This window comes from Giraffa tippelskirchi, chromosome 3 (genome assembly GCF_054371585.1).
Source record: "Giraffa tippelskirchi isolate mGirTip1 chromosome 3, T2T-mGirTip1v1.2.pri, whole genome shotgun sequence".
NCBI lineage: Eukaryota > Metazoa > Chordata > Mammalia > Artiodactyla > Giraffidae > Giraffa > Giraffa tippelskirchi.
The window spans coordinates 117494596-117510133 of record NC_137277.1 but is presented as its reverse complement, the minus strand read 5'-3'; the positions used below and the strand labels follow the sequence as shown (position 1 = coordinate 117510133).

The 15538-nt window shown below is 33.3% G+C and overlaps 1 protein-coding gene across 1 annotated transcript in view; it reads right to left on the bottom strand.

The window, feature by feature from the left end:
• Positions 1-15538, bottom strand: part of LRP1B (LDL receptor related protein 1B) — a 2070111-nt gene that overhangs the window by 81029 nt on the left and 1973544 nt on the right. The window contains exons 83-84 of the mRNA XM_081584839.1: positions 13771-13935; positions 442-603 (exon numbers count right to left, since the gene is read on the bottom strand). Of these exons, the coding sequence (XP_081440965.1) occupies positions 442-603; positions 13771-13935 (327 nt within the window). The remainder of the gene's footprint in view (positions 1-441; positions 604-13770; positions 13936-15538) is intronic.

Genomic DNA, 15538 nt, shown 5'->3' with positions numbered 1-15538 from the left:
TTGGGTTTAACAATGGTTATGGTTTCCTAGGAAAGCAAAAGAGAGGAGAGGAGGGACCAAATAGTTATAATGATGGACCGTGGAATCTAAGCTAAAACAAGAAGAAACATAAATTATGAATTGTGACTGCTTTGATGTTCCAAGCAAAAAATATATAAAGCTTGAAATTGTAAAGTTTACATGATGCTGTATTCATTACAGAGTGAAATAAAGGATTTGGAAGTTGTTTTTTTTTCCTAGTAGCAAAAAAAAAAAAAGAAGAAACAGAATCTTTAAAATAAAAGATGGGTGAGGAACAATGAGAAGAATGATTAGGTTTGGGGTGACAGAAGGGGTGGATCTGAAAACTAGGGGGTGGCTGAAATTGAGGTGATGGAGATGACTTAATGAACACCTTACAGCATGTTGTCAGACTGCCTCACGGGTGTTGTTTTTACTTACAGTATTGACATCTGTCTCCTGTGTGTTCAGGCTGGCAGTGGCAATAAGGCTGGTTCCCAGCAGTAACACTGCAGGTCCCTCCATTTTGGCAAAAGTCCTCACAGACTGTCTTACCACAGTTTGGTCCAGTGAACCCCAGTGCACAACTGCACGTGGGTCTCCCTATTGAAAATAAAAAAAACAATGAAAAGGAAATGAGTTGACAAAATTGTTTACTGACATGGAGTCCTTGCTAGGTAAGAATCAGGAAGTCAGTATTCTGGGCAAAATTTGTCCATTACTTATTCTGTGACTTTACACAGTAACATGACCTCTTTGGGTCCTGGCTTTCCCATGTTCCAACAAAGCCTAGATTAGAAGATAACTCAAGTTCATATCGGGTAAAATGATCAGAGCTCATTTTATGAACAATTTTATATGCATACGTGTATTTTATGCTTTGAAGTGCTTATCTTATTCTTTTGTACTTCTCTTTTCATGTCCATTTTACTTTTTAAAAAATTTTTAAACTTTTTATTTTGTATTGGGGTATAGCCAACTAACAATGTTGTGGTATAGTTTCAGATGAACAGTGAAGGAACTCAGCCATATATATACATGTATCCATTCTCCCCCAAACTCCTCTCCCATCCAGGTTGGCACATAACATTTAGCAGAGTTATGCCATACCATAGGTCCTTGTTGTTATACCATAGGTGCTTGTTCATACATGTTAAATATAGCAGTGTGTAATGACCTTCCCAAAGTCCCTAACTCTCCCTTCCCCCCAGCAACCATAAGTTCATTTTCTAAGTCTGTGAGTCTCTATCTGTTTTGTAAGTAAGTTCATTTGTATAATGCCATTTTGCTTTTTAAATTATTTTTGTTCTACTCATGTGGTAATGCAGATTATTTTGGCCATTAAAATATAAAATAGAGACAATCATATTTCCCAGTGTTCAGGTACTAATCACTGCTATGTCTACATAAAATATGAGCTTAGATTTATTATAAATAAATATTTTATTAAATTTAAAGTGGTTATAAGATTTATGAACATTATTTTATTTGATATAATAAATACATATATTGCATTTAGTTTATAAGCACTTACTGAATCCTATTTTATTTCATTTTATGTCTTTATTCATAGTAAACAACTATCATTTACAGTCTACTAAGATGAGTTAAGAAATCTAATGTTAACAGCACACATTAGCAAATCTGACAGACCTTTGGATATCTTACTTCATTTGTTCTATGGGAACTTACATCATAACCAAAGGTGAATAATCCTTTCACGTGTTTAGAACAGAACACAATTAACTGCTACATCAACCAAGTCTCTCTAATTGCCTGGACTGTCAAGAACTGAGTAGAAAATGAAGTCCAGGGTTAGCTCTATAGGAGAGGTGAAGGAAAACAAAGCAAAATGAAAGGTTGCCATTTGTAATGGGGGCAGAATAAACTTTAGAGGCTGTAAAAATATTAACACACAACATAAAAGGGAATAAAAAGGAAATTTGATTATGGATCTCAATTATCTATGACTGAGAAAATGTCATTCTGTTGTCTAGTATCAGAGAATATCCAACCACCTCCTCTTTCACCATTATAGACAAGCAAGAAAATTAAAATTGTTAGTAAAATGCATGAGGACAAGGGTTAAGACTTGAAGTGTGAAACTGATAACAGTTTGTTTGTTTGTTTGTTTTTGCTGTTGCCATAGATGCTACATTGAAGGACAATTCTATACATATATATTTTTGAAAACCATTATTCTTAAGTGAATACAATATCTCCAAATTAAATCCACCAGCCTTTCCAGGAAAATGAATAAACTGAAGGTGCACAATTTATTTATTTTACTTTTAAAGGGCTCCACACACTTATAAATACTAGAAGGTATTGCTTCTCAATGAAGAAAGTTATATATATTTTTACAGTGGGTACCATTGCTTTAAAACTTATTTACACATGTTTTTAGTTTGGTGGCAAATAAATGCCTATTAAAATGTTGAGAAACAAGGTACATGATACACATATTAAAAGCTGAGCAACCTCATATTTATTTATTGCCACAAAACAGTTTTAAAACTTTTAGTCAAATATTTTTCTTACAAATACAGTGAATTTTCCAGCTGTTGCTTACATACAGACAAACTATCTTCATTGGAACCATGGTGAGTAAAAAGTAAGAGACACAAACAAGAGAATAAATAGTGGTAGAAGATGAAGAGGACAGATGATTGTTAGAATACGATCACCAAGGAAAACGAAAGCCTTGAAAAAAAGAGTTAATAACTTTACATCAACAGGGACCAATGGATGACTTACAGAGAAACAGAACATATAATCAGGAACACAAATAATCATGAGTTAAATGTGAAACAAACAGTACAGAAAGTATGTCAAAAGTCAAAGTCAAAGTGTTAGTTGCTCAGTCGTGTCTGACTCTTCACAACCCCATGGACCATAGCCCACCAGACTCCTCCATCCATGGGATTTCCCAGGCATGAATACTGGAGTGGGTTGGCATTCCCTTCTCCAGGGGATCTTCCCAACCCAGGGATCGAACCTGGGTCTCCTGCATTGCATGCAGATTAATTTACTGCCTGAGCCACCAGGGAAGCACAGAAAGTATGCTATGCTATGCTATGCTAAGTCGCTTCAGTCGTGTCCGACTCTGTGCGACCCCATAGACGGCAGCTCACCAGGCTCTGCCGTCCCTAGGATTCTCCAGGCAAGAATACTGGAGTGGGTTGCCATTTCTTTCTCCAGTGCATGAAAGGGAAAAGTGAAAGTGAAGTTGCTCAGTCATGTCCGACTCAGCGACCCCATGGACTGTAGCCTACCAGGCTCCTCCGTCCATGGGATTTTCCAGGCAAGAGTACTGGAGTGGGGTGCCATTGCCTTCTCCGACAGAAAGTATAGGAGAAATCAAAATGCATTAGAGGAATCAGAAAAAGTGCCATATGAAGATAGGGCTTAGACATTGTAGATTTATGTTTTTCTACCTTACTTTCTAGGTTTTTTTTTAAACTAGGAGTGAAAAAAATATTGTAAAATGATAGAAGTTTGAAAGAAATAAACCTAACCTGCTAAGGCACTTGAAAATTCCTCTGTTCCAGTTATTCAGAGAAATGACACCATGCTTTCATCCCATCTACAGCTGTTTTGAAACAAGGGCAGAGTGACCAGGTTGTCCCCCACCTAGCATATGCTTCACATCATTTAAAATCTGTCTGACTTATTTTCAAAAAGCTCCTTTTTCTCTTCCTTTGAAGAGAAGATTTATTTTTGACAAGTATAAATCTTCATATTCAGGAGAATATTTTCTAACTCGAAACAGTGAGGTGATATAGCAGATCTTTTGTTTGCTGATAGGAAATGAACCATCTGTTGCAGAATTTTATAATGGGCTCCATCTAATACTTCCAAGAACTTCTCTGGGTACACCCTAACTAACTAGTTGCATTGGGTTCATTTTATAAAGATATTTTTAGGTGGCTGAATTCGATTTTGACATTTGAAAAGGAAACAGTACTGTTACAATGACTAAGGTATCAATAGAGATTTATAGCAGTGATACATGGGGAGTTGGCAGCCTGCTTTAAAACTTATTTTCAATCAGAAAGAGCATCAGTTGACCTGAGGAAGTAGTGGGAGGAAGAGCTTCCTGGCTTTAATCAGACAAGTTTCTACAGCATTCTTAGCTCAGACTTTAATAGTGTATGCTATCAGACTGCCTGGATTCATAGACTATCTATGCCAGTCACTGGTGTGGGACCATGGGCAAATATCAGCTCTGCTTATTTCCTCATGTGTAATGGGGCTAATTATAGTACCTACTTCATGAGGCTGTTGTGCAGAATCAGGGAGAATAAGTGAGAAATACTTCTAACTGTGCCAGGTACATAAGGCACTCAGTTACATTTTAGCTATGAATATTATTGTTATTCCTTCTGACATTCACTGCTTACAGGTATGACTTACTCAGTGGCCCCGTCTACAAAGACACTGTGACATTTTAGAAAAATCATTCTGAAATTTTCCTTAAATTACACACTGTATCTCCATTATTCATTTCAGATACCATTAAATTTGAATATCTTTGTATGGCAGTGATGGGGTAAAACAGGAATTCCACACCAACTTTATCTCACACTCTACATTTTTCAAACTTTGATGAATGAGTCCTCTCTTTTTTCCTTCCAAACATGTTTAATCCTACCCGTTAAAAGAAAGCACACCCACACAGCACAAACAAAAGCAAACCTAATACTTGTAAAACCTCAAATATTGATACACTCTCGAGCTTTTCTCAAAAGAAACCTACACTTACTGCTTCCAACTCTACCAATATATGATAAATAAAATCTTCGATTATAAAGTCACTCCAATCCTTCACTTGGTTTGTAGTTTTATTTTTTAATACACTTAACCTGTTGCATCTCTTTGTTCTCTCTGAAGAGAGGCCAGATCTCTCAATATGTAAGTGTTCCTCATACAAATAATTTCTGATGCCCTCTTGGTAAGAAAGGGTTAGGAATGGAGAAGTTAATGTTGGTGTTGTCTTTATTGTATATTGATGTACCCTTGCAAAGCTACCCTTTAATCTCTTGATCACTAAATCCACTGATTTCTTCTCAATCATCCTCCTCCTCAAATTTTCTCCATAATTTTACATTTATTAATACCTACACTTGAAAATTTTCTCGCCACTTGGCTTCTAAGACACTAGCATTGTTGATTTCTCTATATTTTTTTGACTATTCTTTAATAATTGCATTTATGTTCTCTTTCTGTCTAACAAAAAATATTTGTCCAAGCCTCTTTCTGGTGATATTATTCAGTTTCACAGCTAGGATAATCATCTCTCTATCTGAATGTCTTGGTCTTGATTTTATGACTCTGGGTTCATTCTCCTTAAATTTCAAGACCTCCATTTTCACTCTGTTTTATGTCCCTGCAAGGATATCTCTAGCTGTTCAATAGGTTAATCTATTCCTCCCATGACTCCCTAAGAGAGAAAATTCTTCTTATAAACATTGTCCTCAGTGGCACACACATGATTTCACTAGACTAGAGGCTCTACCAGTGCCACATTGAGTTCCACACTATATGTTAACAAAGTGTCTTGCTAGATGTACACGTACAATACATAGAGGTTAATGTAGTTACATTGGGGTTCCCTGGTAGCTCAGTAGTAAAGAATCTGCCTGCCAATGCAGGAGATGCAGGTTTTATCTCTGGATCAGGAAGATCCCCTGGAGAAGGAAATAGCAACCCACTCCGGTATTCTTGCCTGGGAAACCCCATGGAGAGAGGAGCCTGGCAGACTACAGTCCATGGGGCTGCAAAAAAGTCAGACATAGCTTAGTGACTAAACAACAACAATAACAATGTAGTTATGCTGTTCTGTTTATAAATAAATGAAGCTTATACCTTTCTAGAGGATTTTTTCTGATGTGGACCATTTTTAGTCTTTAATGAGTTTGTTATAGTATTACTTCTGTTTTATGTTTCAGTTTCCCGGCCATGAGGCATGTGGGATTCTAGCTTCTTGACCAGGGATCACACCAGCACCCCCTGCATTGGAAGGTGAAGTCTTAATTACTGGACCACCAGGGAAGTCCCTGGTTGTTTATATCTTAAAACTGCTGCACCAAATTTTCATACAACATAAATTAATAATAAAATAGAAATTTAACTAGGTACCAGTAATAACTGATGTCAAATATGGTAAATACAGAACTACAATCACTATAGTCAATGATAAATGTTATTAAGCAATATCCATCAGTACAACTAAATATGATAATGCTCAAAAGAAAAAATGGAAATACCTTGGAATTTCAGAGAGTTCTTTAAATTTCATTGTTCTTGCATGGCCCTTATATAGGAAAAATCACAGTCTCAATAAAAATGGTTGATTCTAAAATATTTCATAAGAATACAGTACATTGTTAGTCCCTCAGTCATTTCTAACTCTTTGTGACCTTATGGACTGTCACCCAACAGGCTCCTCTGTCCATGGAATTCTCCAGGCAAGTATACTGGAGTGGGTAGCCATTCCTTTCTCCAGGGTATCTTCCCAACCCTGGGATCGAACCCAAATCTCCCACATTGCAGGCAGATTCTTTACCATCTGAGTCACCAGGGAAGCCCTTGGTAAGAATATTTAATAGCAATTAAATAAATTTGGTATAAAGTTAAATTCCTTTCTTTAAAATGTCAGGTAGACCTAAGAAAGAAAACTTGTTAGATATTTATTAATTATGCAGCTTTGGAAAATTTATATTTCCTCACTGGATCTCATTCTGCATCTCATTTTATAAAATGAGAGCAATGCCTACCACATGCTGGTAAAACACTTGGCAAAATACCTGCCACATAACAAGTACTCAATAATTCAGCTCAGTTCAGTTTCAGTTCAGTCGCTCAGTCACCTCCGACTCTTTGCGACCCCATGAACCACAGCATGTCAGGCCTCCCTGTTCATCACCAACTCCCGGAGTTCACCCAAACCCATGTCTATTGAGTCGGTGATGCCATCCAACCATCTCATCCTCTGTTGTCCCCTTCTTCTCCTGCCCTCCCTAGCTTCAGGATCTTTTCCAATGAGTCAGCTCTTCACATCAATAATTTGTAGATTTATTGTTAACAGCAATAGTAGTATTTGGTTTTGCCATTACTATTAGTATTATATTTGCCTCTGTTAAGAACATCATATGGATTCCTGATGCAAGTTTTTTCCATATTCATTCTTTTGAACAAATGTCTATAGGTGATCTACCTGTAGATCTATATATATCAATTCAACATAGCATATTTTAATATAATAACAACAGTGAAATCTTTTCTCTTATATAGATAAGTAATTACATAGATTTAATAAAAAATTATTAGTAATCCCTGTTAAATGACTATTGACTTTATATGACATGGTTATGATTTACATCTAGATAAATGAATCTTTAAAGGTACACTATCTTTAATTATATACTCACAGTAATTTGTTTGATATGAGCAGAGACAATGCTGATGATTTTCGGTGATCATAGATAATGTCTTAGGGAACTAACTCTAACATAATCTAAATTCTCAAAATTAGTTTTCTTACTTAATCACACTTGCTAGCTTACATCTAAAATATGCCACATAGAGTGTTTCAATTTAAGTAAAGTTACAATTTAGGAATTTACAAGAATCCTGGACATTTGAATTAATAATTCAGTTACAGTAGCCACTATAATAAACATGACGATAATTATGTTTATAAAATTTTCAAAATGGTATACTTAATGAATGTATATTCAATATAACATTACTACATACTTAGCAATTTTAGAGCAAAATTTGCTGGGTAGCTTGACTAAAAGTAATGTTTCTAAAAGCATGTATTTTCGTTTGACTATTATAAGGTATATGTACTATTAAGTTATATTTTTCAATAACTTTAGGTAATATTGTGTGTCTTTAAAAGCTAGGCTTATTTAACAGTTTTTAAGTTGGCTTTAAAAATGTTATTCATTAGTTTGATTTAATTGATATTATATGATTTTAGTAGGCAAAATAACCTTTCTGCTCACTATTGGACAAATAAATTATGACCCTTTTTTCTACCTAAACTCACCATTTGAAAATGTGTGGTTTACTAAATATTTGGCAGTAACCTATAAGGGAAAAGAATATACATATATATGAATGACTTTGTTGTGCACCTGAAACTAACACAACATGATAAATTAGTTATACTTCAGTAAAAATTAAAATATATATATATATATTTAAGAAAAAATGTGTGATTGATTGCCATGAAGGAATGCTGGCAAAAGTAATTACATGTGAATTTTTAAGAGACTATGACTATACTCATTATTTTTGATAGGTATATAACTGCTAGTGAACATCATTGGTTGGTTCTCTTTTAAGAAATTTACTTGAATTCATACTTATTTGTCTATGTGAACCATGCTGCTTACCCTATTTAATTTGATCTTGTGCTTGTAAATTTTTGTCCCTGGTTATAATGTTTTATACCTGACAAGTCTTCTATATATACAGTCATTATTTAGTTTGGCATACACATTCTGTCTGAGCAATAAAAGCATTTAATTGACATTTAAGCTGCAGAATATATTGAAACACATTTACTTTCAATGCTCTTGTCTGAAAGTACTATGTAAAAGGTACATAGGCTTTACTTGCAACATCTTTACTATTTGGGCAAAAGCTACATTCTTATTTCTTCACACAGAATAAAATAAGCTGAGAGACAAATCACCATAGCATTATTCAGTTACTTACTGTAATGCAATCAGAAAGCCTATCTCCTGACCTCTAATCCCCAAGACTACTCTCCTTTGTGAAATCTGTCTTCACTTCCACTTAGATTCAAGTAATAAAAGTTTTGAATGGTTTAAAAAATCGCTAGTCTTTTTGATAAAGAGGTTTGACATTCTATTTTCCACTTAATATAATGTTTTCTTGGACTGAAAGTGAGTGCCCATTTATACATAATTTTAGCAAGTTGACTATAGCTGTCGGGTTGTCTTAAGTATCACAAATGTTACAGAGAACTATGCAGCAAAGCCTGACAAGGAAAAGAAAGAACTGGGCTTTATCGAGCTCCCTCCCAGTTACTACTTAATATATTCTGACATGTTTCAAATGGTAGGTCACAATCTATTTATACTTCTGGAAAGTTCATTCTCAGCCAGCATTGTGGAAATGAGATTGAAACATTTTTGTCTTTTCCATGAATACAAGTAAGCCAACTCAAGCCTTCTGACACTAGCCTAGAGAGTTATATGACTAAATAGTTTACTGTTGCTCTCACCATATGGTCCAAATGAACCAGTAAATTTGGCTTACACAGCCAGAAGTATAGAGAGAATCCTACTTTCATTCTCTCATAGGTCTGTTATAAAAATTCAAGGACCAAATGCTGTGCATGGCACTTAGTAAGCAACCCTATATATATATACATATATATTTATATAAAAATTATCGTGATCCTGACAATGATCATAACTAGTGTTATTTTAATTTCTAATAAGGATTGTCTGATTCTAAAAATAAAGCATGGTGAAACATTTAGAAAATAACAGAAGTGTAATGAAGGAGCTATTGCGTATGTGTTTTTTCCATATTAAACAGGCTTTTTTCTTGTGCTTTTAAACTTTATAATACAATGTGATTTTTCTCTATTTTTCTTTATTATTACATAGTTTTCAGTTACAGTGTTTTTTACCGTATATCATTCATCTTTTAGATAGGCTATATTTTATATATTAACTATTTGGATTCAGGTTTTGTTTTTTTTTTTAGTTTATTTTCTATTTTTTAACTTTACAATATTGTATTTGTTTTGCCATACATTGACATGAATCCACCATGGGTGTACATGTTTTCCCCTTCCAGAACCCCCCTCCCACCTCCATCCCCATCCCATCCCTCCGGGTCATCCCCGTGCACCAGGTTTTTATCTTCATTATTATATTATGAACATTTTCACTTCCAAATATTTTGCTTTTTATTATGTAATCTTTGGAACATGTGTCTAAAAGTGACATTATTTAGTTAAAGCTGCATATTCCTATGTCACTTGTCTGTTAAACTATATGCACTATTTTATGTTTTCAATTTTAGACTTTCAACTTATTCTCTTGAGTTCTTAAAAAGCAAATAGGACCAAATATCCAGCTCTTAGTATTTTTTAAATATAATCAATATCTATTTAATATGTTAAGGGAGTTAGGACATCAAGCTTAATTTAAATTAAAAACAACCCTTGTTTAAATAAAAAGTGAAAGAAAAACAAAAGACTGTTTAAATTTATGTTCAACCTTTATCAAGATATTAATTAAGTGATTGTGTACTTCACATCCCAGGTACATAAGTGACTTGAGAGATATCAGTATATAGTTTCATTATCTGTTTCATGATGTTTCAAGGGGTGTTCCCAAGTTCCTTGCTTAATTTGCCTTTGAGCAAACACTTTTAGGGCCATCAAACTTGATCATAATTGATGACGGTCATATACGCTACCATCATATTTTGGGCATTGACCTGGACAGAAAGACCTTGAATGAATGAGAGAAATTTATCTCCATCTACTTGCCTACTATAAGGGCCCGTCCTATTGCAGTAAGACTTTCATTTAATTTTTCTTTCCTCAGTGGAGCCTTCCTTCTTCAAGCTTCATTCTTGGGAATAAAATTTTTTAGTCCCAAAGTATATAGATGTGGTGACAGAGAGCACCACAAAGAGAGCTTCTGCTATCTTCTTGTTGAATTCGTTTAGATAGCTCAATACCAATGTATTTCTTACCATAAAAAATTGCACAATTACCTCTTTATCTAGCCAATTTTATACACTTTCAAATTTTCCAAGTTAGAATTGCCTCCCTTTATGCATAATTCTAAACTTTTATGAGTGGGAGTATTTGAGAATATTGTCCCAAATTTACTAAATTTCTTGCTCCATTCCTCTAAATCGACTGTGTAGAAAACCTTGATTCATTTTGATATAAACATTCAAAGTCTAAATAACAGACCTGTAACAGTAAGAAAAATATCACATAGTGTGAACATATCTTAGAGAATTAATATTCATAAACATGAAGGTTAATTGTACACATAACATAAATACCCTCCTGTAGCAGTGTTGAAAATATAATTTCATAAATTATTCTCTATTTTCCATAAAAAATGACTGAATAAGTCAATGCTTTACTCTATTTTCCATTGCTTTGCCAAAGCAAATTTTATCTTAAATGTATCTTCCTATGAGAAGATCACAGAAATGAACTACATGGACCTTTGTTGATATAGTCAATGTCAAACTATTTCATTTTGTAGTACCTACCTATATGGATACAACTCATATATTTTTAGTTTTAGTTTTCTTCATTACAAAAACCTTAAGGAATGAGGAAAAAGTCATTCCTACATGCAGAATTTTAATTATGTCTCTCAGATGTGTGCCTTTAATTAACTGGTGACATTTCCTTTGTTCAATTATTATAGTTATATACAACTGTCATAAACTTTTAAATTTTAATTAAGGCTGCCCCAAACCCTAGTTATATAGTGTCCACATAGGAATTTGCCAAAGGCTTAACTGTAAGTAAACCAACAATGAATAAATCCATGAACTGCCCACTGGGATTTGTTTTACAAATTAACATTTGTGTGGAGATAATGAGGTTCTACAGTCCATGATACCAAACAATGTTTTATAAAATCACATTTTAAAAAGTGAAAAATGCATTGTAAAAGACTTAATTATCATATTATTATTAATTATTTGTTGCTATAAGACAATAACTACCTGGCTATATATCAAGTTGAATTCATATGAGAACTCATTTGCATTACTAATTAGAAATACGTATTTTTTCTGAATGTACTTTCTAGATAAGTCAAGATCTAATACTCTGGATATTAAACTTGATAATATATGGATTCTAGATAAATGAATCAATAAACTTGATACATTGTGGATTTTAAGAATGCAGCAAGGTCTGGAAAAATGATTTGAATGAAACATTGAAAGTTGTGCTGTATTTATATATAGCTCACAGTACAGTACAGCGTTAGTCACTCAGTCACGTCTGACTCTTTGCAACCTTATGGACTGCAGCCTACCAGGTTCCTCTGTCCATGGAATTCTCCAGGCAAGAATACTGGAGTGGGTTGCCATTCCCTTCTCCAGGGGATCTTTCTAACCCAGGGATCTAATTCAGGTCTCCTGCATTGCAGACAGATTCAGAGAAGCTGTTATATAGCTTAGGTTAGGATAGCAAATTCAATGTTTTAAAGAGATTTTTCTCTTTGGATCCATCTCAGGTTGAATAGGTAGCCATAGTTTGGAATGTCAGACCCTCTCGTTGGCTTAAATATTTCCAAAGATAAATATAAGAAACTCATTTGGTCACAACCCAAAGATTATCTTAATGAGAAAATTAGGAGCTAAATAATAAAACTCTAAACAACTCATTTGAATAAAAAAAGCATCTTCCCTAAAGCTAAGCAGTATGTGTGTTGTAAAATATAATTACAGGTCACACCCTCTTACCTCACATTCAATGGAATTATATTTGCATATTCATTGAAGGTCTCAGTACACAGCTTTTCCTATGGCAACAGAGTATACTTTGTGGACTGGCTCCCCCTCAGGCAGAATGAATATATGCAGTAAGACTCCTAATGCCTTTTTAAATTTAATCAGCCTGATGAGTTCTTTTTTAGAATTCTAATGAGTAGTTAAAATTATCTTAATTATCATTAATCATATCTAAAATATTTATAAGCATGAAACTATCAAAGAAATAGTAATGTATTTACTCTGAGAATGTAAATCAGAAAATGGCTTGCTGCTCCTCAATGCCGTTGAAAATGCTTCTTCACGTGGCTCTTTCAGTTATCGTTATGCTAAATACCACAAAGAATAGCTTAAGCAATAGAAGCAGTGAGAAATTCAAGTATGATGAAAATTAACCATGTAGGGGGTGTGACGAACATATGAGTTGATTTTCCATCAGACTATCTAAATCTGCAGATTGTAGAAGAACTGAATGTGCATAGATTGCATTCTAATTGTTAAACAATCTTCTTTGCACTAATATTGGAATTTGAAAATTATATTTCTTATTATGCATTAGGGTTAATTTTTTCCCAGTAGGAACATATTTTAAATGTAACACAAGTCAGTAGAGAAATATATGGTAACGTTCACTTATGAGCTGTAGAAAACACTTTTTGCAAGCACATCTATAGCATAAATTAATAAGAATCTCTTTTATATCAAAATATCTAATAACCTGATGTTTCCAAAGCAATGTGTTCTGAATATACTATATTGTAATATTTGATTTTAGATGGAATTTTTGATAGTATAAGATATACTGACATAGAATGTATATATTTCAAATAAATCTAATTTTTAATTATATGAGTTTTAACATTAGGCAAACTTGGATTAAAAAATATATATATTTTGGAGTAAAAAAGATAAAGCTTGTAAAACTGATTTTGCCTCATCATTCTAAGCCAGAGTCAGAATATCTATAAGCCCTGAGCCCTATCAATGAAAAGCATTTAACACAAGATAGTGATCATTATTATTGTTAATTTTTGTGACTTGAACCTTGACATACTCAATTTAGAACAATTGCCAGTGATTATGTTGAATTAATTATTAGATTTAATTTTTATATTTGTTATTAAGACATCAGGAATAATATTCATTATAATTCAACATTAAGTTTTTTCTATATATTTTTCACATGTAAGGAAAATTGCACATTATTTGCACATACAATACCACTCAATTATTTACCCAGAGCTGATGGCATACAAGTTCCTCCATTTTGACAGTAGTTGCTACAGTGGTTGATTTCACATCTTTCTCCTGAATAACTAGGCCAACAGTGACACCTCAAATCACCCTTCTCATTTAAAATGCATCTTCCTCCATTTTCACAAGTCAATTTGCATGAATCATCTGGTTATAAGAAGAAATGTACAAATTAGCATGCCATTCAGTAGATGGTAGAGTAAGAAAAATTCAAATAAAAATTAAATACTAAGACTTAACTTTTTTTTTCGTAAAATTCCAAAACTAAATACACCTAATATAAAAGTAGAAGAAACAAAATACTATCTGAAAATAGAGAATCAGATTTCAATCATTGTTGAAGGTGAACACAAATATTCAATTAACTTTTATTCTTTTTCAGGCTTAAAGCACTATTTACCATTTTTTATATTTGTTAAAACATTAAACAATAAAACTAATTGAAACTTTCTAAAAATAAAATATTTTCCAGCCAATAAGTGTTTTATCACAATATGGCCAAACATGGCTTATTTTTTAAGGAGTGTTTGATATTAAGGCAAGCTGAAATATATAAGCTAAATATTATAGCATATATATGTAGTCACACATATAATATATATAGTATAGTGTGCATATAGAAACAAACACGCACACACACACACACATATATATATATATATATAATTTATAGTATAGGGAAACATTTAAATGAAAAATTACTCTTTGATGTACATACTTATAAATTATTTATAAACACACAAAACAAAAAGCTACTTGGATTTGATACAAGGTGGTGATAAGTGTCAGAAACATCTATTTCCATGTATAAGTGCCTATATAATACATTTTGATTTTGAAAAGGAAATGATGATCATTCCTTGAGGTCACAGAATTAGTTTTAAAAATATAATGAGTCTAATTTATGATAAAGATTTGTTTGGAATCATTTTATGGATTATTTTTCTACATGTACAGACATGGCTTTGCTCCATTAGAAATACTGCTCTACATAGACAAGGGCACAATGTCCAATGGAACAAAGACAGTTAACAATAGTTTAAGAAGCAGTCTATCCAGAAAATACCTTTTTCTAAAGTCATGCTTATTTTGTATGAAGTCAAAACAGCCTATATTCTTTACTCAAGATACATTGACCTAGACATAGCAGCAGCTTGAATATATCACTGCAATAATCACAAGAACATCTTAAAGAGCCTCAGTGACGTTAAATGACACAACAATTCAAGTATCATAACCACTGTCATAAATAGAGACAATCAGCAGTGTCAAACAAATTCTGATATTTTTGGCATTGCAAAGCAGCTTCCAATACTTTTTCAAGTAGGGAGGCTTCAGGTTGGCATTACTAAATTCTGCATTTCTAAAATGAAGTACTCTCTAATGAGGCACTGTATATATACATGGTATAAAGAAAGTGACAATTGATATAGTAAGATTTGCTTTTGGGTCCTAGTTCTGCTCCTTACTATGCATAAATTAAACTATCCAAGCTTAGTTATTTCTACTCTAAGATAGCCTTAAGGACATATGTACAACTTAACTCATAGATTTGTTGTGACTATTAAACAAACTTGAAAGTAAAAGTTATAGAGCTTTGTAAATTTTTAGGTACATAAGTAAACACCATACACATACACACAAATGACAGTCTGAGTTCTAGCCATACTGGAACAGTACAAGGATGGAGACCTGCAATCTGGGTCAACAGGTGTATTGCTAAATTTCAACAGGAAATTGAGGCACTCAT